Below are 22,915 nucleotides of genomic sequence, written 5' to 3'. Positions count from 1 at the left end.
CGCAAATAGGGTGCATTCGGCGACGAAGTCCTCCAAGGCTTGGCCTTTGATGGCCGTCCTTGGTTGGAACCTGATATCATGCTCACTCAACTCTACCACCCAAGCAATCAACTGTCCAAAGACATCTGGTTTGTACAACACCTTCTTTAGTGGTAGGTTGGTGAGTACTATGATAGTATGGGCTTGGAAGTAGGGTCGTAGCTTTCTAGCTACAATCACTAGCGCGTAGGCTACCTTTTTTATCCTTGTATACCTGGTCTCGACGTCGATCAGGACATCACTAACATAGTAGATGGGTCTCTGTATCTTTCCTTCTTCTTTCAACAGTACTGTGCTCATCGCGATTGGGGTGGCAGCCAGGTAAATTTGTAGCTCTTCGTTGGGTTCTGGTCGCCCGAAGAGTGGTGGGTTCTCCAAGTACTCTTTCAACTCTTTGAATGCTTTTTGACACTCCTCCGTCCATGCAAAGTCTTTTGGTCTTTGGAGGTTTTTCAACGTCTTGAAGAATGGTAGACATTTATCCCCTGATCGTGACACGAACCTCAAAAGGGTGGCGATCCTTCCATTCAACCTCTACACTTCCCTGACCGTCCAAGGTGGTGGCATCTCATGGATGGCCTTGATTTTGGATGGGTTGGCTTCGATTCCACGTACTGAGACCATGAACCCTAAGAACTTCCCTGACGTTACTCCGAAAGCGCACTTTGCGGGGTTGAGTCTCATTTGGTTCCTTCTCAGCACAGTGAATGCTTCCTCTAGGTCGGTCAGGTGTTGGTGGGCTTGGACGCTTTTCACGAGCATGTCATCCACATATACCTCCATGTTACGCCTGATTTGTTCCTCGAACATTTTATTGACCATCCTCTGGTAGGTGGCCCCTACATTCTTCAGTCCAAACGGCATGACACCATAGCAGTAGTTCTCCTTGTCCTTTCGAAATACGGTGTAAGACTCATCATCCTCATGCATGAGGATCTAGTTGTATCCAGAGTAGGCGTCCATGAAACTCAGCATCTCATGGCCGACAGTAGCATCGATCAATAGATCAATCCTGGGCAGTGGATACTCATCCTTTGGGCATGCCTTGTTCAGGTCCGTGTATTCGATGCACATTCTCCACTTCCCATTGGGCTTCAGTACCATGACTACATTTGCAAGCCAGGTAGGGAACTTCTCTTCTCTGATGAACCCCGATCGGCTCAACTTCTTGACCTCTTCCTTGATAGCTGCTTGTCGAACGAGGACTAAATTCTGCCGCTTCTATTAGACGGGCTTCCTGGTTGGGTCTACATGTAGCCTGTGCTCTGCTATGGATCTGGGTATGCGAGGCATGTTGGCGGTCGACCATGCAAAGACATCCATGTTGGCTTGGAGGAGGTGTCCCAATTCTTCTTTCTGTTCATCATTCAACAACGAGCCAACCTGTATGACCTTGGAAGGGTCATCCTTGCTAAGTGGCCATGAGATGAGGTCCTCCATCGGCCTTCCTCTTTTCTCTGTCAGTTCATCTCTCTGATTGGTGACCAGGTTCTCCATGCACAGTGCCATTCCCCGGGTGTTACCATTGTTCTTCTTGACAAAGGTGGCATAGCATTCTCTGGCCTTCTTCTGATCGCCTCGGACCTTGCCCAGCCCAAAGAGGCAGTTGAATGACACCACAGAGCTAACAACCATGAAGTTTACCATGATGGTCACTTGTCGAGGATGCTCTCCAAAGGTGACGGGTAGCTTTATAGTGCCTCTGATGGAGGCAGTGGCGCTCGAGAATCCGTGGAGGTAGGTGGGCTCTGGCTTGAGTTGGTCGTCCCCAAACCCAATGAGAGCATGTCCACAGACGCCCCTATATCTATCAGTACCCTGTGCACTGGTCGATTGGCTATCTCCACTTGCACTATTAGGGCATCTTCATGTGGAAAGCTCACACCTTCCAAGTCTGCATCCGCGAAGGAGATTACCATCTCGGTCTTGGCCACCTTGCTTGGCTTCTCTGCTACTCCCATGAACCTGATGCGGGCTTTGGCCTTTCTGGTAGACTCTTGCCCCGGTCCTCCAAGTATGGTGAGGATGGGGGCTTCCTTGGTGCCGTTGGGTTTTGGTACATCTCTCCTCTCTTCTATGCAGTCTCTCTCCCTATCTCGATCCGCCCTCCTTTCTTCCCTTCTTGGTTCTTCTCTTTCTCGATCATGACCTCGGTCTCCTCGGCCATCACGTTTTCCTTTTATGTATTTTTTCAAGCTCCCTGACCGTACAAGTTGCTCTATCTCCCTCTTTAGTTGATAGCAATCTTCTGTGTCATGCCCATTATCCTTGTGGAAGAGACAATACTTGCTAGGGTTACGCTTCTCAGGTCCTGCTAACATGGGTCGTGGCCAACGGAGTAGGTCACGGTCTTGGATGTGCATAAGGATCTGGGACCTGGTGGTATTCAGAGGTGTGAACTCTGGGCTGCTTGCTCATTCACTCCTTTTTGGGCGATGGTCGCTTCTTTCTGACAGGCGATCTCCCTTCTCTTGTCGATGCTCGGTCCTCAACCTCTTGCTTTCTTTGCGGTCCTTCGGCGCCGACCTCTTGTTATCTTGGGGCTTGGCTTCGATCACCTTCTTTCGAGCTTGTAGTACCTCGGCCATGTTGGCGAACTCGTTACACCGCTCTAGGAGCTCCTTTATGGTCCTGGTCTCATGACGTGCCAGGTCTTTGATCAAGTCAAGGTCCCTGATACCCCCAACCAAGGCTGCATGCTGGGTCTGGTCGTCTAAGTCTCGGACCTCCAGGGACTCCTTAGTGAACCTGCTGACATACTCCCTGAGGGACTCCCCAGGGTTCTGTATCACGTTCAGTAGATTGACCGTGGTCTTCTTTTGCTTGACACTGCTCTGAAAGCGGGTGACGAACTGCTTGCATAATTCTGCCAACGAACCTATCGACCTTGGTCGTAGTCTGGAGAACCATGAGGTAGCTGCACCCTTGAGGGATGCAGGGAATGCTCAGCAGGAGACCACGTCCAATCCACCGTATAGGGTCATCATCCCATTGAAGTAGTTGATGTGGTCATTAGGGTCTGTGGTTCCACTGTAGAGTTCGAAGGTGGGTAACCTAAACCTGGATGGGAGTGAAGCTGACATGATCTCTTCCGATAATGGATGTTGTCCGGGGATCGAGTGTGTCTCGCCCTTGGTCTACTTCTTTAGTCCTTCCAGCTTCTCGTCCAAATCTCGAAGTCTCTTGTCTAGCCCCTCATCCCGTGACTGTCCCCCACGTCTAGCTGGTCGTTCACTATGACCTCGTTCTCGTCCTCTCCTCGAAGTCCCCTCCGGTCTTGAATGTTGGCGGGATGGTGAATGGTCACGTCATGATGAACCTTGGAGTGAACGTGAGGGGCTTTCTTCTCGGTGGGTCTGGCTTCGCCCTGGTGTGCGGCTTCTCCCTAGTCGACCTTGGAACACCGACCTCCTGATAAACCCTTCTGGGTTGGGTACCACGGATCGGTGTGATGGTGTTCTCCTATGGTCTGACCGTACTGGGAGGTCCGCTGTTCTCCTGGGATGCTGGGAGGGATCCCCCCGCTACCTGGTGTACCTCTCTAACCTGTCCCCCCTAGGAGGTGACCTCCTAGGCTCTGCTCCTGTCGAGGGACAGGATCTATCCTACAACGGTGGGATGTTGCGCGCTACCTCAGGTAGTCACGGAAGAGTCGTTGGTCATGGAGGATCTGTCATTGCAAGTCATTGATCTGACCCACAGTCGCTGGTGCGTTAGGGTCTGGTACTTGCTCCACGGCTGCTTCCATGGCTACTTCAGGGTTGAGGTCGACTACCTTAACCTGTTGGTTCTCTGGGACCTCCCTCTTCTGAGAGGCATGGTCATTGGCTCTGCAATGTGAGCTCTCTGGAGGAGGTGATCCATTCCCCTTCCTCGCAGCATTGTTGGTGGAGGGAGCGGTCTTCTTGCCTCGTGGTGCCATTGAGTAATTATGAAAACAAGTTAGTAGGTACGATGGCTAGCGTCATTCCCATAGACGGTGCCAATCTGTTGGTCAGGAAATCATCGGCGGTCCTTCGAGTGTCGTAACCTGCAAAAGAACCTGGGTGACAAAGGAGAACCGATGTGGTTCCAGCCTAGGACTCTCCGATGCCTAAGTTAGATCTCTCTGAGCAAACAGATGAATGATAGAATTCAAGATATTCAAGATGGGTTGATGGGGGTAGAGTACCTCTGCTTTTATAATGGAGTGTGGCAGTGTGGAGAGTCCCAGTTGATGGCGAATAATCCCCGTAGTAGATAGAGTCCCGGAGTGTCAGGGGTCTTCCATGGTTGGTTGCCTCCCTACGGGGAAACAGTATCTCGATAAAGATGATGTCTCCGATAGATAAACGTAGATGTGTTGTGAGATGAGGTGCTTGTATCCGTCTTGGATTGTGTAGTTAATATGTGATGGTATAGAGTCCTGGAGATGGTGTAGGTCTTATTGATGACGGTGGTAGTAACCTAGTCTTAGTCCAGGTCCATGGAGGTTGGTCTGTACCCCCGCTTGGGTTCATGCGTGTCTGGGATTCACTTCCACAGGCCGTCCATGCCCATGGAGACCGCACCCGTGGAGGCCGCGCCCAGGTAGACTGCACCTGAGGGGGTCCGCGCCCATGGGTCGGTACCCGAGGGGTTCGCTCCCAAGGGGTTCGGACCCAAGGGGTTTGCGTCCGAGGGTGTCCGCCCGAGGGGTGGTCCACACCCGAGGTTGGTCTGTGCCCATCGTCCTCGGTCCTCACCTACCTGGTTCTCCACTGGTTCTGAGCCTGCCCACCTTGTTGGCCCGGGACGTGTGGTAGCTTCTGATTAGTCCATATGAATTTGGGTTTATCAGTAGTGCATATCATATGTTAACAAATTATGATTCTTTGAACGCTCATGATTCTGCTACTTCTTCAAGAGTTTATTCTTGGGAATTGGTTCCCCCTTCTGTTTGGAAATCCATTTGGAACTGTCGAACTACACCTAAGATCCAACGTTTCCTTTGGAGGGTGTGTTGCTGGCCTTGCCACTGGTGATACATTCCAGCATCGTAATATTCGTGTGGAACCTATTTGCATTCGTTGTGGTGATCTAGAAACGCCTGTGCACATTCTTTTTTTATGTAATTTTTCAAGGGAAGTGTGGTTTGGTAATAATATTGGTTGCACTATGCCTGCAACCTCACTTTCTTCTATTGGTCATTGGATCTATAGTTGGCGAACACTCACATATTTGGGGAAGAAGGAGTCTCGTTCTATAATTACCCAAATGTGTTTTCCCTGTTGGTACCTATGGCTTTCTCGTAATGACTGTGTTTTTGGTCATCGCTTATGGAAACCAAAAGAGGTGATCTTTGCAGCAAATAAGGCTTTCATGGAGTTTATGGGGATACAAACAATTTAAGTGATGCATCTGTTGATCATATTGCTGTACAGCAACAATGGCAGCCACTAGAACCTGGTTACATAAAATGTAACTGCGATGCAAGCTTGGCGTTGGACTCTACTTCAAGCGGTCTTGGTTATGTTTGGCGAGATTATTCTGGTTCGATACTTCGGGCTATGTCGACTCCACTCAACTTTACTGATGTCTTGACAGGAGAAGCATTGGCTATATGACATTGCTTGATGGATATGCATTCTTCAGGACATATGCTAGTTGACATCGAATCTGATAAGTTAAATCTTATCGGGTTCCTATTGGATGGAAACACACCTTCGCCGTTGCAGATACGCCCTATAGTAAATGATATTTCTCATTTATCATCTCTGTTCACATCTTGTATTTTCAGTTTTGTTCCAAGGGAGATCAACACTGTGGCTGACTCCCTGGCCCGGATGGCTATGTCGCTTACATGCTCGACAGTTTGGCATGTATCCTCTCCTTGGTTGCGTGAGTTATATTTGCTCTCCAACCTTGAGATGTAGCATGATAGTGTGATACTTCTTAATAAAGTTCCTCTATTTACCAAAAAAAAAACTAATTCAGGGGTACCACATGGCACAATTCTGAGATACCGCGTAGAGATGCTCTGAGATACTGCACATTTGGCCTTATAAATAGAGGGCCACCCCCTACCCCCCTCATTTTACAAGTTTCAGAGAGGGGACGAGACCCTGCTGTTGTGGAGAAAGAGAGAGAGGAGGAAAAATCGAGATCCATCGATCCCCATCCAATTCCAATTCCGATCCCGGGCTTTTAAAACCGGATCCTGATTCCGAGTTTTTAAAAGCTGACCTATTGCTGCGGTTTATGGATCTTAATACCTTATTCGATCAACCTCTCTTTTCTTCTCTATTCTCTTCTTTCTTCCTTTTCTCTTGATCTGCACGGGTATATTGACTATTGCTTTTCTGATCTCATCATGGTCTATATCAGGCTTTTAAAACACAGAACCGAGGAAAAAATTGATCATTGGCGATTCCAATCCGGATGGGATCAGAATCGGTTCGCATCAGTGGTTAAAACCCTAGAATGAGAATTTCTAGGGTTTTTGGATGTGAATTGGACATGCCAGATCGGTGGCAATCGGATAAGTCTCAGCCGATTCACTGATCCGATTCCCAATTCTTAAAACCCTGGTCTACATGGTATGTTACAATCCGTTATCCAAAAAAAAAAAAAACTTCCAAGAAAAATGAATGGCAATCAGATCAGGTTAATAACAACTTAATCAAGCTAAATTATTGTGCTCACCAAAAACCCAAGAGGGGTTAGGTTGAAGAGAGGGCTTGGCTGGTCACTGAGTGAATCTTGCTATCTCATTAACACAGTGGGAGCTTGTTTCCCATCTGAGCCATGGAATCTTGTATCAATAGAAGAGGGGCATGGTGTAAATGTCGAACAAGAAAACCCCTTGTGGTTATGATTAAAAAGAAAATTGAGAAGTGTAGTAACAGATGCTATATGAACCAACGCGTGGGCATAAAGCCTTTGTTTCTTGATCTTTCAATTCTTTACCAACTTCATTTTTCCATGAATCTTAAATGGCAATAAAACTACCTCAGGTGATACGGCTCCTGGTGGCTTTACTAAACATAGAAAAACTTATTTCACTGTTAGTACAACGAACCTTACAAAACTCAGCTTGTGTTGCTGTTGTTGGGAAGAATATTTACACACCTCGAACAACCTAGAGATAAACCAGATTACCCCTTCAACCCAGAACCACACATACACATACTAATTTGATGTTGAGCAGTTGGAAATTGCTGAATCACTTTTGATTACCCGGGTGTTGTATGATCCACAAAATCCACATTTATGATACAACCAGTGAAAGCGTGCCATTCCCTTTTTACCACAATCGTTGCACAGAATATCCTGGATTACCAAACATCACTAATTAGCATTCTCCTTAATAAAGGAAGGAGAGGTTCAAAGAAGCCAGAGAAAAATTTATGTCAGCAAAGGTACCTGACAGCGATCCTTGTATTCTTCTGGAAGCTCCTCAGCAGCTAACAAAGCATCAAGCATGCCAAAATACACCTGGATGGGTTGATAATCTTTTAGAGATCTGTGCTACCTAAATGGATGAATAGAATATATCCCCATAAACCTCTTTCCTCAACATTTTCTTTTCCCACATGTAGGGAAGCATACTACCCTACATCAATTTATTGGGAAACCTCTACCCACTATTAAGAAACCTAAAAATAGAACAACAAAAACAGAAGCACAATGCTATAAGATACAATGTGCACAAACACACTAAGGCTGTGTTGGCTGTGTTTGGTATGCATTCTTGGAGTGCATTCTAGGTCAATTTTGCATTCTCGGATGATAAAAACAACTATTTTATCACCCGAGAATGCGAAATCGACCTACAATGCATACCAAACGCTACCTAAGATATCACCAGACATACCAAAGATGACAGTTGGCTTAGTATAACTGACCTATCTCCCCCCCCCCCCCCTTTTGGGTACACACATACAAGCAAGAGCGTACAGACCCACACAATAATTACTATTGAAGATAGATGAATTGGCTGAGAAAACTGAATAGGGAGGTTTCATTTGATTTGGGTTGGGTTGGGCTGGGCTGGAAAAGATGAGAAGGAAGTTTCAGGTTTTGTGCCTGTCACTATTTGCTTCCATTACATTATTTTAAGTACATTTTAGTTGAAGTACATAATTATAAACTGGACTAAACTCTTGGCACAGACAGAACTGGTCCAATCCCATCACAAACTAAACCTCAAGCAGCAAAGGCCCAACCAGCCCATGCAGCCTGCACATAACTCGATCTGCAGCTCTGCAAGGGTAAGCTTGAAGCCTTAGCTAACTACAGGACTCTGATCAGTTTGGCCTGAATGCCTTCAAGAGGAGGCTACTCGTAAAATCTAGATTCATGAATTAAGTACAAAAGTTCCATGATTATGATTGAATTACAGATCTATCATATACATTTGTCCATTGTATAGATGTATGTGGTTGTTTGTCAACCTGAGGGACCACGATAAACCTGAATATTCTGACATCAATATTTGGATGCAATATTAATAACTGCCCCTACATAAACTCAAGTAGGTGGTGCAAATAACTCAACTCAGCTGAACTCAGCCTTATCACAACTAAATAGGGTCGGCTACATGGATCATTTCTCTCCAATCAGGTGGCGCAAATAACTAATAAGGTGAATAATAAAACATCAAATAACACACATTAAGGAAAAGGTGATGTAGATCAAAGGTCCATGTGTAGCCGTACAAACAAACCTCAAAACCAGCCTAGTGTAGTTGTGGGATTCAACTGCTGTGAGAGGCAGCCTGGGCTGATGATGTGGCAGGTTTTTGTTGGTTCAATGGAGCATCACATAAGGCAGCCCCACTCCAGATAAAAAGCATGGAGGAAGAGAAGGGGGCATTTTTATTAAAAAAAAAAATGTTACTGTTCGCATGAACAGTACCCGAGTTACTATTCACATGTTACAGTTCAAGTGAACAGTGATTGATTTGGGGGCCATATGGACAGCTTGCATGGAGTACAAGATATGGACAGCTTTGTTCCTATTTTTGAGTTTACCTTGTTTCTATTTTAAGTTTCCAGTTTGGTTGTAATAGGAGATTAGATAGTTTCTAAATTCAGTTTTAACAAGTTAGTACTAGTTTCTAATTTCAGATTTAGAAAGTAGGGTTAACTTTTAATTAGAAGTTTTTATTTTCTTAAGTTTCTATTTCAGTCCTTTGTTTCCTTTTAGTTAGATTTAGTTTCTATTTTGTAATCCTCCCAATAGTCAAAAGGGGAGTTACTGTTTGTAATCAAGCTTTAGTTATAAATAAAGGCAAGAGGCCGTATTGATCAGCCAATGATGAGATTAAAAAAAAAGTGTGGTTGTTAGCCATGTAGCTGTGAGAGATAGCTCGTGTGAGAGGCCGTGGGTGAGAGACCTGGGAGAGAGTGACAGGCTCAATCCAAACTATCCTTCTATCATATTTTCCTTTTTTTTTTTTTTTATTGTGTGATCTGCTACAAGTTCTGCGATCGATTAAGAAATATTTGCTACAAGTTCATCAATTGTTGCCTAGTTTTGAAGACCAAACCAGAATTAAACTTTGTTCAAGAAGATCCTGCTTGGGGCTAGGTCCTTCGTGATCCAGCCTTACATTATTTGGTATCAGAGCTAAGGAGAGGCTGTAGACATGATCGACGGTTGTTGCATTCTACTTCCAATTGAAGATTCATCATGCAAGATTGATTCGATAACTCCACTAAACTCGTGGACGAGTTTTGTTTCAAGATGGGGAGAGCTGATGTAGATCAAAGGTCCATGTGTAGCAGCAGTCCATAGGAACAAGCCCCAAAACCAGCCTAGTGTAGTTGTGGGATTCAACTGCTACGAGAGGCAGCTGGGTCTGATGGTGTGGCAGGTTTTTGTAGCTTCGATGGAGCATCACATAAGGCAGACCCACTCCAGATACAAGCACGAAGAAGAGAAGGGACCAAGACAAGAAAAAATAAAGTTACTGTTCACATGAACAGTATCCGGGTTACTGTTCATGTGAATAGTGATTTGGAGGCACATATGGACAGCTTGCATGTAGTACAAGATATGGACAGCTTTGCTCCTATTTTTGTTTAGCTATGTTAGTTTACCTTGGTTCTATTTTTAGTTTGAGATTAAATAGTTTCTAAATTCAGTTTTAGCAAGTGTTTTTTTTTTAGCAAGTTAGATAGTACTAGTTTCTAATTTCAGATTTAGAAAGTAGGCTTAACTTTTGTAACAAAGAGCTGCTAAATAAGCTTAGCTTTTGGAACAAAGAGCACTGCTAAGAAACCAGAACCGAGAGAGAGAAGAAGATGGAGAAGAGAAGAGAACTGTCGAACTTGACAGTCTCCCTCACCCTATTTATATTTATACTTAATAGATTACATCAAGAGGGAATTCCTAATCATATTAGGAATCCAAATTACAATAGGAAAATAGAAAATAAAATAGAACTCAAACTAGAACTAAGAAACTAACTCTAACTAAAAACATAAGGAGGGGAATCTAGATTAGAATAATGGAATATTCTAATCAAGATATCCTCTTCTCTCTATGATCTCGATATACTTCAACACTCCCCCACAAGCTGGAGCGTACAAATCACCTAGACTCAACTTGGAACAACTTCTACGAAAAGCAGGTCCATACAACGGCTTGGTAAACATATCACCAAGTTTATTGGTACTAGATACAAATGGTGTAGAAATCAACTTCTTCATAACGGCATTCCGAACAAAGTGACAATCAACCTCAATGTGCTTGGTCTTCTCATAAAATGCAGGATTACTTGCAATATAGATAGTAGATTGATTATCACAAAACATCTGCATATGTTGAGTGATGGGAAATCCTTATTCCTAGAGAAAAGATTTTACCCACATCAACTCAGTTGTAGTATGTGTCATTGCCCGATATTCAGCCTCAACACTCGATTGAGCAACGGTGGTTTGTTTCTTGCTTTTCCAGGTGACCAAATTACCACCCACAAAGGTACAATAACTAGTAGTAGAATGACTATCACCATCACCACCAGCCCAATCAGCATCAGAAAACCCAACCAAATTAGCATTTTGATTAGGCCGATAAATAAGACCCTTACCAGGAGCACTTTTTAGATATCGCAACACACAGCAAGCAACATCCCAGTGAATTTTCTTTGGACGTTGCATAAATTGACTAATAACTCCAACGGCAAAAGATATATCTGAGCGAGTGACAATAAGATAAATAAGTTTTCCAACCAATCTTCTATATCGATGAACATCTGAAAAATCCTTGCTCTCAATGAACCCAAGTTTTTTATGGGGATCCATGGGAGTCCCTGTTGGTTTGGAAGCAAGCATTCCAGTGTCAATCAAAAGGTCAAGGACATATTTTCTTTGAGATAGCTAACACCTTTCTTGCTTTGTAAAACTTCAATACCAAGAAAATACTTGAGAACACCCAAGTCTTTCATCTGAAAATGCTGATGAAGATATGATTTAACTTGGGCAATACCAGAAGCATTATTACAAGATATAATAATGCCATCCACATAGACTACCATCACCACCACCTTTGAACTCTGACGGCGAACAAAGACAGAATAATCAGAATAACACTATCAGAACCCAACCTGAGTGACAATGGAGCTGAATTTATCAAACGATGCTATTGGAGATTGTTTCAACCCATAAATTGCCTTACGAAGCTTGCAAACCTTGGTAGAACGCTCCCCCTGAGCAACATACCCTGGAGGTTGCTCCACATAAACCTCCTCTTGAAGATCATCATAAAGAAAAGAATTTTTGATAACCATCTGATATAAGGGCCAATCAAAATTAACAACCAAAGAAATAAGGTACGGACAGAATTCAGGCGAGCAACAGGAGAGAAAGTCTCAAAGTAATCAACACAATATGTTTGAGTATAGCCCTTCGTAACCAAGCGGCTAAACAGAACCATCCGGATTGTATTGGATAGTATAAACCCACTAACACTTAAAAAGATCCTTCCCAGTAGGTAATGAAACCAGAGTCCAAGTATTTCTAAATAATAAAGCATCCATCTCGGTATCCATGACAGCCTTCCAACCAGAGTGAGAGAATGCCTCATGGTGGGTTTTAGGTATAAAGTTAGTAGATAAAGCAGAACCAAGTGGGTGATACTGGGAAGGAAGATGTGAAATGGAAACATACTGCTCAATAGGATAAACAATTAAGGATTTATGGCGCTTGTAAGTACAAAGATCGAGTACCTTTACGGACAACAATGGGTAAGTTGATGGAGCCTTCAGCATCAAAGTCAGATTGAGTGTTGGGATGATCGTTGTCCACTGTAGCAAATGGCAAGTCCGGGACAGTAGGTACAGTGTATAATGGACCAAGTACAGTGGTCGAGGCAGTGGAGGCTGGTATAGGAGTGGTGGTCGATGATACAGTCAATGGTCGACGTCGGAGACATTGATAGACTTGAACTGGTGATGTGATGGGAATGGGGACAGGTATTGGTGGACCTAGAAGATCTTCATGGTGCACTGTGGACGATATAGAAGTACGAGAAAAATAATGAGTATTTTCAAAAAAGGTGACATCAGCACTAATAAATTGTTTATTAGAAATTGGATCAAAACATTAATACTCTTTTTGAGTACGAGAGTAACAAAAAAAAATACATTTAATAGACCGAGGGTATAATTTATCAATGGCAAGATGAAAAATATGAATAAAATACATACAACCAAAAAACACGTGGTGGAGAAGGAAATAAAGAACTATCAGCGTAAAGAATAGAAAAAGGAATTTTATTATGTAAAACCGAGGATGACATACGATTAATAAGGTAACAAGCAGTAAGGACGGCATCACACCAAAAATGTTTGGGGAGATTCATGTGGAGCATAATGGACCGAGCAACTTCGAGTAAGTGCTGATTTTTTTTGTTCGACCACTCCATTTTGTTGTGGAGTGTACGAGACACTAATTTAGTGAATAATACTATAAGTGAGGCAAAAATCAGAAATCTCGGTTTGAGTGTACTCAAGAGCATTATCAGAACGAAAAAATTTTTATAGATGTGTCAAATTTAGTTTTTATTTGTTGATAAAAAAATTTTAAATATAGTAAGAAATTGAGTCCGAACCTTCCACAAATAAACCCAAGTAGAACGGGAATAATCGTCCACAAAACTAGCAAAATAAGAAAATCCTAACCTATTATGAACTCAACATGGACCCCAAATTTCAGAATGAACTAAAGAAAACAATGAAGAACTTCTAGGTATAGTCCGAGCAGGAAAAGAGGCATGATAATGTTTGCCTAGTTCACAAGCTTCACATTCAAGGCAAGTTGTGGACCAAGGTACTAAAACTCAGGTCTCGGTACCAACTCGGCCCTTGGAAAAACCGAGTCGAGTCGAGATCTCCGCGAGATCTCGTGGAGTTGATGCATTTTTTTTCTACTCAAAGCCTCAACTCAGTGGGTTTTAGACCTAGTTTAGGTCTGAAACTTGATATTCAGCCTATTTTAAGCCATTTAAACATAATGGCACTATCAGATTTTACAAAAACAAAGTCCAAATATGAGTTTCAATTCGGACCATAGGTTGGTAGGCGATGACGTACTAAAATACCCTACTCTACACATAATTTAGTAATAAAAAGCAAGCAAAACATTCAATTAAAAGCTAAACAACTTAAATAAGAATTAGAAATGTTAAAGTGATACATCAAACTGTTTAACAATGTTACAACTATCATCACATAAAATGACATTGAATCAAGTATTCAGTCCCCGCTAGTGTCACATAGTCTTCCCATGACATAATGTTGTTGTAATGTTGCATATAGTGCTCCACAGCAAGCATATAAGAGTTCTGTCGAGTTAGGTAAGTAAATACATAGTAGGTGGGTCATTTCCATGGGTCAACCCTAGATCTTGACCCGAGATCCGAGATCTCGCCGAGATATGTCGAGTTCTGTCGAGTTAGGTAAGTAAATACATAGTAGATGGGTCATTTCCATGGGTCAACCCGAGATCCAAGATCTCGCTGAGATCTTGTATTATTTTGTATCGTATCCCACCTCGTCTCGGTTTCTCAAAAAACTAAGAAACTTGCCGAGATCTCGCGAGTTCTCAAACTATGATGTGGACTTGCAACTAGGAACCATTAATTGGAGTTTAGGTAGAGATGGGTGACCAAGGCGTAGATGCCATTGCATGGAAAATGGTATGGTAGTGGATGTAGCAACAGTGGAAGGTCCAGTGCCATCCAGGTATTACAACCCATCGCGCTCAAGCCCTCCACCAATCATCTTCCTTGTCTGAAGGTCCCAAAAAACACAATAAGGATAGAAAGTTACCGAACAGTTAAGAGATTTAGTAAGTTGACTGACAGATAAAACACTTGAAGGTAATTTAGCAACATGAAGAACAGGAGAGAAGTTCATGGAGGATGTTGGAGAGATAGTTCCATGACTAGCTACCTAAGTAGAGGATCCATTAGCAAGGATAACATTGGAAGAAGTATAAACGTGATTTATTGAAGAAAATAACTTGACTTACCAGTCATGTGACATGAAGCACCTGAATCAATAAGTCATGAAGTAGAGGAAGGATAAAAAGCATAGTTACCTTTATAGGCTAGGGTAACGGTAGAGGTGGAGGCAAATTCAGCTTCAAGTTGTTGGAGGTGTTTGACTAGCTGGTTGTAATCATCACGAGACACAGATCATGAAATACTAGAACCTTGATTCATTTCATTGGTAGGTTTCTCAATAGTAGTGTCAGTCATGGCAGCATTGGCTAGTTCATTCGCCCACTCAGGTTTTCCATGCTTGGCCCAACAGGCTGATTTGGTTTGTCATAATAAGAGCACTGGCAGGAAGATTTTTCAACGGTTTGATGGCATGTACCTTGCCAACTAGTGTCACGGGCCACGGCCTCTAAATTGGCCACGACCACATCCTCGTCCACGATTTGCAACAAAAACCTCATTGAGAGAAGGGACCTTCTCCCCTGTGAGCAACTAAGTCTTCACAGATTGGTAGACAGAATGTAGTCCAGCTAGGAATTTTGCAAGATGGAACTTAGCTCTTTGTTGTTTCAACTAATCCAGATTGGTAGTCAGAGGCTGATGTATCTGGCTGGAGTTCTTAAACCATGCCCTTATAACTGGCAAAATATTCATTCAAGGTTTTATTTTAGTGTTGGAAAGTAAAAAGTTTCTCACAGAGATCATACATATGGGAGATATTCCTTTCTTAAGAGAAGCTTTCACGCAAGTCATTCTAGACATCCTTAGCAAGTGTGTGAAACATCAGATTGAAGGCGATAGCAGGTTCAATACTGTTCCATAACCATATCTTGATAATAGAATTTTATCCACTCATCATGAGCTGTGATTGTGGTTGGGTCCTTAGGATCACGATCAGGAGGATCATTTGTAATGTATTTTAGTTTGCCCTTGGCATGTATGTAAGCTTGCACTGCCTGGGCCCACAATAAATAATTTGAAACTCCAGAGAGTTTAATAGTAGTTATCTGAACTTGGACATTGTCCGTTGGTGGTTTCAAATAACCCCAAAAAAGCAGCAGTATATTCAGCAGTAGCAAAGTTAGGTTGTGATAACCAAAACCAGTAGCAGTACTTTCGCCAGAGCCAATATTAGGGCTTAAAAAACAGAAACCCTAAAAGAAGCAGTAGTAATAACCAGAACAGCAGTGGCACACTTGGCAGTACCAGAGTTAGGATTTAAGAACCCTAAAATATCAGAAATAATAACCAGAGCAGCAGCAGCACACTTGGCAGTAGCAGAATTAGGGTTTATGAATCCAAATTAGCAGTAAGCCAGTAATAACACACCCGACAGTGGGGAATATTAATCCCAAGAGTTTACCAACTCAAAACAGCAAGAATTAGACAGCTGAGTGTTGTTCTGGGAGAAGCGAAACAGAATCCAAAAACTCAAAATTTGGATCGATTGAAGAAAGAAAACCCTGACAAGGGCACTGTAGAACTAAGAACAAAGACTCCTTGTAAAGAAAACTTCAGTCTTCAACAATGATCCACTGACTGGATCTGAAATATCAGAAATCTCGCCGAGATTCTCGGTTTTCCAATTTCCCGAGTCGAGATGGCCTACGAAACTTAAAAGATCTTGCTGGAAATTCTTGGTATACAGACCAAGGTTTAAAGTATCGGTTTCGGGTATCGTATCGGTCGGGTAATTTTAAGAGACGTATCGTATCGTATCGTTTCGGAGATACGTATCGAACAATATAGATACGCATAGAAATGGTTAAGATACACATGGAAATATACTTTTGGAACAAAAAACGATATAAATAAACAATATATAATGAGTGTCATGAATAAAACCTAAAATGGTGAATAATATATAACCAAACAAGTGCATTAAATTGAAATTGTTATAAAAGATGAGGTTTCTTATATGTTGTAATCGTCTATAGTGATGAAGAGTATTGGATGATGCAAGGATGATGTTGTAGCACTCCTTGATTCGTTTTTTAGTTTACAAGTGTGAAAAACCAAGATTAAATGCAAGATTTTAGACTTTTGGTTGAGAGTTTTCCTTCATTTTTTTGTTAGATTAGGAGTTGTATCGAGTCTGTGAGTGAAAATGGCTTTTTTATAGAATGTATCGATGGTATCGGTACGTATCGGTATGTATCGGTGTGTATTGGTATGTATCGGTTCGTATCGGTATGTATCAAGCCGTATTGGTCGATATGTATCAATACGTATTAAACCACCCACAGAACCCTTTACTGGACGTATCGATGGTATCGATACGTATCAGTCTTATCATATCGTATCGGCCCGTATTGGTCAATACATTTCGATACAATTCGAGACAGTTCATTTTTTTTTAAAAAGGAGACGTATCGGTATCGACCGATACCAATACGTATCGGTCCGTATCGTATCGTATCGTATCGTATCGGTCCGTATCATATCGTATCAGTCGATACTTTAAACCATGATACAGACATCTATCTATGCCAGGGACCAAGACAGAGAAGACAGACACTTATGTATGCCTAATATCATTTAAGTAAATGCTTTTGTATTTGTATTTCATTTATTTAAGATATTATTCATAAATAAGCAAATACACCCCCATTTGAATCCAATAAAAATAGTTAAAAAATAAAATTCCAAAAGGAAAAAAAGTCAACCCCCCAGTTCAAGAACAAAAACTGGATTTTCGGCGATAGGTGTAATTTTCAACTTTCTAATGCTGGGGTTTTTCTCAAATCTAAAAATTCCATAAATCTTATTATGGTAAAACATTGCTAAAAACCAAAAGTGCGGTAAAATATTCATTTGTTTTGATGTCCAAAAAATTATTTTCATTCAGAGCGATTTTGACAGCATTCGCGCACACCGAATTAAGTTTGACCGGTACATAACTCTTTCAATATAAATCAGATTTTAGCAATCTTGGACTTGTTGGAAAGCTATGTTTTGAAAGCTTTCCAACAAGTACAAGATTGCTTAAATCCGATTTATATTGAAGGAGTTATTTACCGGTCAAACTTAATTCGTGTGCTGCAATGTCACAAAATCGCTCTCGAATGAAAATATATTTTTGGACATCAAAACAAATGAATATTTTACCGCACTTTTGGTTTTTAGCAATGTTTTACCATATTAAGATTTATGGAATTTTTAGATTTGAGAAAAAACCCAGCATTAGAAAGTTGAAAATTGCACCTACCGCCGAAAATCCAGTTTTTGTTCTTGAACTGGGGAGTGACTTTTTTCCTTTTGGAATTTGATTTTTTAACTATTTTTATTGGATTCAAATAGGGGTATTTGCTTATTTATGAATAATATCTTAAGTAAATGAAATACTATTTCTAGTATTTCATTTACTTAAATGATATTAGGCATAAATAAGACTGTTTATCCTGTGTCTGTCCTGGTTTCTAGAATAAGTGTCTGTCTTGCTTTCTCACTAAATGAAACTCCTATTTGGACTTTGTTTTTACAAAATCTAATAATGTCATTGTGTTTAAATGGCCTAAAATAGGCTATATACCGATTTTCAGACCCAAAAGAGGTCTAAAACCCACCGAGATGGGCTTCCGAGTCGGAGAAAAAAAAAAGGCACAAACTCGACGAGATCTCCCCAACTCGGTTTTTTGCTGGGCCGAGATGGCTCCGAGACCCGAGTTTTCGAACCTTGGATAGTAATCAAAGAGTACCGCAGCTTGAGAAGGAAAATCTTCAATCGATCTAGCATCCAGGTATGTAAGAGAACCCTAGTTTTCAATTGAAAACTCCATCGAAGGTTTAATATGTAGTCATAGTTGTCAAGGCGGCGCCTTAGGCGTCCAGGCGCCTTGGACGCCTTGTTCGCCTGGTTGATTTCGCCTTGAATTTTGTCCCTCCCCACTGCCTTGGGTCGCTTAACCGCCATGATAACTATGTATGTAGTAACATGCAGCATAGGGTGCTGCACCCCTTTAAGAAGAACTTAAATGAAAACCTTCAAACTAGAATCGCAGAGGAACAACCAATTAAAGGTTGTGCTCTGTTACCATGTAACAAAGAGCACTGCTAGGAAGCCAAAACCAAGAGAGAGAGAGAAGAAGATGGAGAAGAGAGGAGTACTGTCGAACTTGACAGTCTCCCTCACCCTGTTTATATTTATACTTAATAGATTACATCAAAAGGGAATTCCTAATCATATTAGGAATCCAAATTACAATAGGAAAAAAGAAAATAAAATAGGACTCAAACTAGAACTGGGAAACTCTAACTAAAAACATAAGTAGAGGAAACACATAAGGAGGGGAATCTCAATTAGAATAATGGAATATTCTAATCGAGATATCCTCTTCTCCCTATGAGCTCAATATACTTCAATAGCTTTTATTTTGAAGTTTCTATTTCAGTTTTTGTTTCCTTTTAGTTAGATTTATTTTCTATTTTTGTTTGGTTTCTATTTGTAATCCTCTCAATAGCCAAAAGGGGAGTTACAATTTGTAATCATGCTTTAGTTATAAACAAAGGCAAGAGGCTGTATTGATCAGCCAATGATGAGATAAATAAAAGAGTGGTGTTAGACTGTTAGCCATGTAGCTGTGAGAGACAGGTACGGTGAGAGGCTCAATCCAAACTATCCTATCTTCTATTTTTTCCTACTTTTTTTTTTTGGGAAATTTTCACGTACCTCCCCTGAGGTATCACATAATTATAAAAACACCCATCAGTTTTGGGAAATTTTGCATGCCCCCCCTAAATTTTCTAAAAAGTTAACACATGCCCCCATTCCGTTAGTGTTGGACTAACAACGTTAAAATCAATGGGTAAAGTGACAAAAATGCCCTTGCAAGAAAAAAGAGAAAAAACCTGCAACTCATCTTCCCCAAATCGTTTAGGGTTTGAAAAAAGGAAGATGAGTTGCAGGTATCCTTCCTTTCTGATTCGGTTTAATACAAGAAGGATTAAAATTATTGAAAACAAAATGGGGCTTTTGGTTTATGAGGAACTGTAGAAACAGATTTGAATTAGGTTAATGCTTGGATGATTAGTTCATCCCAAGCACATTGTATTTATAACTATAATGAAATAGTAAAAATAATTACATAAGCAATGTGGGATTAAACCACATAAGAAACTAAAAAATAATAAAGGAAAAAAGTCCAGAATACCCCCACGGTATTCTGGCCCAATATAACTAACACTCCCCCTCAAGTTGGAGCATATATATCATGCATGCCCAACTTGACTAAGATAGGATGAAACAGCTTGCTACTCAATCCCTTAGTGAACAAATCAGCTAGCTGATCAGAAGACTTCACAAAGGGAACACAAACGAGGCCAGCTTCAAGCTTCTCCTTGATGAAATGTCGGTCAACCTCCACATGTTTCGTGCGATCATGTTGGACAGGGTTATGAGCAATACTAATGGCCACTTTATTGTCACAATAAAGCATCATTGGAAGATGGACAGCAACACCAATATCCTGCAATAACCCTCTAAGCCACAGAAGTTCACAAATTCCTTGTGCCATTGCGCGGAATTTGGCTTCAGCACTAGACCTTGCCACAACATTCTGCTTTTTGCTCCGCCATGTGACAAGGTTTCCACCCACAAAGGAACAATAGCCAGAGATAGATTTCCTGTCAGGAGAACCAGCCCAATCGGCATCAGTATATGAGCCCTTATAAGTAAAGAAAACACCTGCAAAAAATCAGCAACAGTGGGCAGCAGTAACCCTAAGATCGATAGATGTCAAGGTTTTGAAAAAAACCCTGATAATGGAGGAATCGATCTCAAGGAAGTCTTCAATCTTAAGGAATAATTTCTGAACCAATAAAACAACAATTCTGCAGCAGCTTCTGGTCTTCAAAGAGAGGAGAGGAGCCCTTGTATCTGATGTAGAAGCAATCTCCAAGAAGGAACTGAAGAACCAATATCGCAGCAGTGTTGATTGGAGTCTATCGAACAGAATTATAAGTCATAAATGAGGTAATGGGGGCAGCAACTAGATCGCATGATTACCTCATCAGTGCTGCCCTATATGGGAATGAAGAACAAGGGAGAAGAAGGAGAGAACTAGAAGAGAAGAAGATCGAGAGAGAGAAGAAGAACAAAAACCGAGAAAAATTGGTGTCCCTAGTTCGAAATCTGCTCTGATACCATGTAGAAACAGATTTGAATTAGGTTAATGCTTGGATGATTAGTTCATCCCAAGCACATTGTATTTATAACTATAATGAAATAGTAAAAATAATTACATAAGCAATGTGGGATTAAACCACATAAGAAACTAACAAATAATAAAGGAAAAAAGTCCAGAATACCCCCACGGTATTCTGGCCCAATATAACTAACAGGAACAAACCACAAATTTATGGAAGCAAAGCAAAAATATCAACTATGGTACTGGTTCATCTGACTCCTTTGAGATTTGCTATTTGTTTCATCTTTAATCTGTCCGAAAATTGGAACCCCTAGCTGAATTAGGACGCCAATAACCCACTGAGGAAGAAGAGATACCACCGACACACTCCACAACAAATCCAAGAGCTTGAATTGTAAGATTTTTCATGCTATCTCTCTATCGTTTAGCTTTATTTCTGCACCTGAGTGTGTTTGATGATGAGATTTCTTTCTTACTCTGTTGTTTCTGTCTTTGAAGTCTCCTCAAGGAGTGCCCTCATCCCAATGAGAAATAAAGGCTAGAACTAAGCACGAGGCTTAACCTGGAAACCAGGCAAGTAATGTTCTGGTTTCAGAACTGACGCACTCAGATGAAGGTAAAACCTAAGCAGGAGGCTTGTCTCTTCAGTTTTTGTCTTTTCAATGTTTGTTCTGTAAAGTAATGGAACTGATAATCTCATGATGACATAAACCAGACCCAACTGGAATGCCATAAGAACTCAATACTTAGGCAACAGAACAATAAGCTGTGAGAATATGTCGATTAGGGATGCCGTGAGGAACCCAATCTGCACCAACTGTGGTGGCCCGACGATGTTAGGCGATATCTCTTTGGAGGAGCAACACCTTAGGATTGAGAATGCCCGTTTGAAGGATGAGCTTGATCGAGTGTGCAAAGGATACCTGCAACTCATCTTCCCTTATTTCAAACCCTAAACGATTTTGGGAGGATGAGTTGCAGGTTTTCTCTTTTTTCTTGCAAGGGCATTTTTGTCACTTTACCCATTGATTTTAACGTTGTTGGTCATACACTAACGGAATGGGGGCATGTGCTAACTTTTTAGATAAGTAAGGGGGCACGCGAAATTTCCCAAAACTGACGGGTATTTTTGTAATTATGTGATACCTCAGGGGAGGTACGTGAAAATCCCCTTTTTTTATTTTCACTGTGTGATCTACTACAAGTTCTGCGATCGATTAAGGAATATTTGCCACAAGTTCATCAATTGTTGCCTAGTTTTGAAGACCAAACCAGCATTAAACTTTGTTCAAGAAGATCCTGCATGGGGCTAGGTCCTTCGTGATCCAGCCTTAACATTAAAAGGGGAAAAAAAGAAATTCAGACAATGAATTGATTGTCCTAATTATTATTTTGGGGATGAAAGGAAAAGGGAAAAGGGAACAGAATAACATCCAAAGTCAACATAACTATGCATAGTAGAGAATAAGGAAAATAAAATAAAATATTATCTCTTTTTTTTTCTTTCTTTTCAGAAAATGATATGAAGAAATCTCTTACCGCCATATCCCCCAAAGATTTGCTACATATTGGACAAGTGTAGTGACTGCAAGTATACACCTATTCACAATAGAAAGAGAAAATCTAAGTACAAGCTACTCATTGAGTGTTCTTGCATAGGGGAAAGAAATCTAAGAGGGAAAAGCCAGTTGGAAGGGGGGTGGGGGGGAAGAAATGGCAGACCTTGAAGCAAGCTGAATGCATGAAGTGCCCACATGGAAGAGCTCTGACTGTAGCACTTGAAGTGAATAAAAAATCACAGCAGATGGGGCAATTTGTTTCAAGACCTTTCTCCCAACACTTGTGGTCCACTAAAGACATCCCCAAGCAACAATTGCACGTCATGCAATGAAAAAAATCGATGCCAAGTCCCTTCCCTACGCGGCATAAATTGCAAAAGGGGCAATGGTATACTGTCCTGAAGAAGCCAAACAGAAAATCAAATAAATAAAAAGATGCCAAGAAATATACTCCAACAGTCATCCACACTGTCCTACCTAAGCAGGAAAAAATAAATGAACATATGACAAGGGATCTTCTTCAACAGTCATCCAAGAAAGCATAGCATTAGATCCTCAAGCAATCAAGTATTCTAAAATCTTAGAGAGATGAAGCCACAGAAGAAACGTTAGGCATTTTGTTTTACAAACAACCTAAAATTATGCATTCTTTAGACTTCTGTATGAAATAATCAAAAAGAAGTTTTTCTAGATTTTTTTATG

At 41.3% G+C, this 22,915-nt stretch overlaps 1 protein-coding gene and 1 long non-coding RNA gene across 2 annotated transcripts in view; one reads left to right on the top strand and one right to left on the bottom strand.

Moving 5' to 3' along the window:
• Positions 1-6,936: 6,936 nt before the first annotated feature.
• Positions 6,937-22,915, bottom strand: part of LOC122661995 (zinc finger protein BRUTUS-like) — a 30,392-nt gene continuing 14,413 nt past the window's right edge. The window contains exons 11-14 of the mRNA XM_043857530.1: positions 22,377-22,611; positions 22,194-22,253; positions 7,423-7,494; positions 6,937-7,329 (exon numbers count right to left, since the gene is read on the bottom strand). Of these exons, the coding sequence (XP_043713465.1) occupies positions 7,189-7,329; positions 7,423-7,494; positions 22,194-22,253; positions 22,377-22,611 (508 nt within the window). The 3' untranslated portion in view covers positions 6,937-7,188. The remainder of the gene's footprint in view (positions 7,330-7,422; positions 7,495-22,193; positions 22,254-22,376; positions 22,612-22,915) is intronic.
• Positions 20,973-21,418, top strand: LOC122662002. Its single transcript, XR_006332953.1, has 3 exons — positions 20,973-21,048; positions 21,153-21,270; positions 21,370-21,418. It is a non-coding gene; the product is annotated as an uncharacterized LOC122662002 (long non-coding RNA).

This window comes from Telopea speciosissima, chromosome 1 (genome assembly GCF_018873765.1).
Source record: "Telopea speciosissima isolate NSW1024214 ecotype Mountain lineage chromosome 1, Tspe_v1, whole genome shotgun sequence".
Taxonomy (NCBI): Eukaryota; Viridiplantae; Streptophyta; class Magnoliopsida; order Proteales; family Proteaceae; genus Telopea; species Telopea speciosissima.
This window is presented reverse-complemented; position numbering and strand designations above follow the sequence as displayed.